The sequence below is a fragment of the Austrofundulus limnaeus genome, unplaced genomic scaffold (genome assembly GCF_001266775.1).
Source record: "Austrofundulus limnaeus strain Quisiro unplaced genomic scaffold, Austrofundulus_limnaeus-1.0 Scaffold597, whole genome shotgun sequence".
In the NCBI taxonomy this organism is placed as follows: Eukaryota; Metazoa; Chordata; class Actinopteri; order Cyprinodontiformes; family Rivulidae; genus Austrofundulus; species Austrofundulus limnaeus.
The window spans coordinates 75,656-77,158 of record NW_013952999.1 but is presented as its reverse complement, the minus strand read 5'-3'; the positions used below and the strand labels follow the sequence as shown (position 1 = coordinate 77,158).

At 36.0% G+C, this 1,503-nt stretch overlaps 1 protein-coding gene across 1 annotated transcript in view; it reads left to right on the top strand.

The window, feature by feature from the left end:
- knop1 (lysine-rich nucleolar protein 1) overlaps window positions 1–1,132 on the top strand; it is a gene marked incomplete at its 5' end in the record, with an annotated part of 8,726 nt that extends 7,594 nt beyond the window's left edge. Inside the window, 1 exon segment of the mRNA XM_014026867.1 lies at window positions 210–1,132. Within this exon segment, the coding sequence (XP_013882321.1) occupies window positions 210–515 (306 nt within the window).
- Between the last annotated feature and the right edge of the window lie 371 nt (window positions 1,133–1,503).

The following is a 1,503-nucleotide window of genomic DNA, read 5'->3' as shown; positions in this document are numbered from 1 at the left end:
GTAAGGCTGCTAGTGAGCTATATCCACCCTGAAGTACACGTAGTGAAAGAAAATGTAGAATAAGATATTTAAGGGGGATTAAGAATATTCCCTGAATATAAGACAGTAGCCAATTTGTTATTTTTAAATAWAAAGATTGAGATTTTAGGGGTAAACCACTAAATGCAGCAATTATCAATATTTTTCTTCCCAATGTTTCTGTTCTTCAGGGTTTAGGCCAGTGGAGTACTGCTCAGTTTGACAGCTCCCAGCAGCAACAGAAGTTCCTGCGGTTGATGGGGGGCTTCAAAAAGGGCTTCCAGCCAGCTGTGGCCACATCTGGAAGCAGCAATATGGCACTGGGGAAGGATGCACAGCAGCAGCTGCAGCAAGGGCTTCTGGGAGAATTTGAGCGGGCSCACTCACGCAGAATGGACTTTGGTAGCAGAGGAGCAGGACTTGGGTTCGCTGCTTCACCTAACAAGAAGTTCTCCATTGACATCAATGCAAGTCGATCAATTCGCTTTGACTACTGAGAGATGAACGTTTGTATAAAAACTGTTTTTATTAGAATTTGTCTGTAGTCCTGTTGGCTTATTTCCACTGGAGGATTCACCTTACAGATGTTTGTGAATGAGAACAAGTTGTACTTTTTGTACACAGAATCCATAAGTTTGTAAGTTGCTTCATATTTTTTCTTTTTTATATAATTACAAAAACAAACATTTTTACCTTGTCATTCTGAACAATTGTGATGTAAAATAAATAGCATTTTCTATGAAAATGCTGAGTGGCAGCAGAAAAAACTAAAATTAAGTTTAAAGAAGTAAAGGTCAGATAGAAGCTACTAAAGACTGACTACAAGTAGTGATGTCCCTATACAGGTATTCAAGTCTAATACAAGTACTCGTACAAAATACCATAATAATACCAATACCAGGATGGATACTCCATTGAATGTTAGTTTACATTTCAAGTGAAACGTTTCAGTTCCATGTTTTAAAAGTGGATACAAGTTGAAAGAAAATCATGTTTTTTAAAAGTTTGCAACAAAATGTATCATGTGGTATACTTGATTTGATCCATTCAGACGGGCTGTAGACCAATAAGGAAGGACACCTTGATTTAAATAAAAGAAATGTGTTTTTAAGTCATTAAGTGTATGTTCTAACACAGTAAGTACTTGCTACTTGTACTGGTATTAGGACACTCCTAACTAAAAGTAGCAAAAGGCTAATAATAAGTAAGAAAGTATCATTAGTCAAAAAATAGTGGAAGAATGCTGAATCAGATGGGGGGAAAAAAGGAATCGAGCTCTGTATTTATATGGGATTTTTATTGTAAATAAAGTTTAAAGCATCAAAGTACTAAAACGTAGTTAGTACAGGAAAGGATTATTAAGATAATCTTTAATGTCATTGCACAGTCATACTTCGTACAATAGTGCGACAAAATTGTCATCCTACTGTACAAAGCAAGTATAAATACAACAAAAGTTTAAAGGTTATTACCACAGTGGGGGGG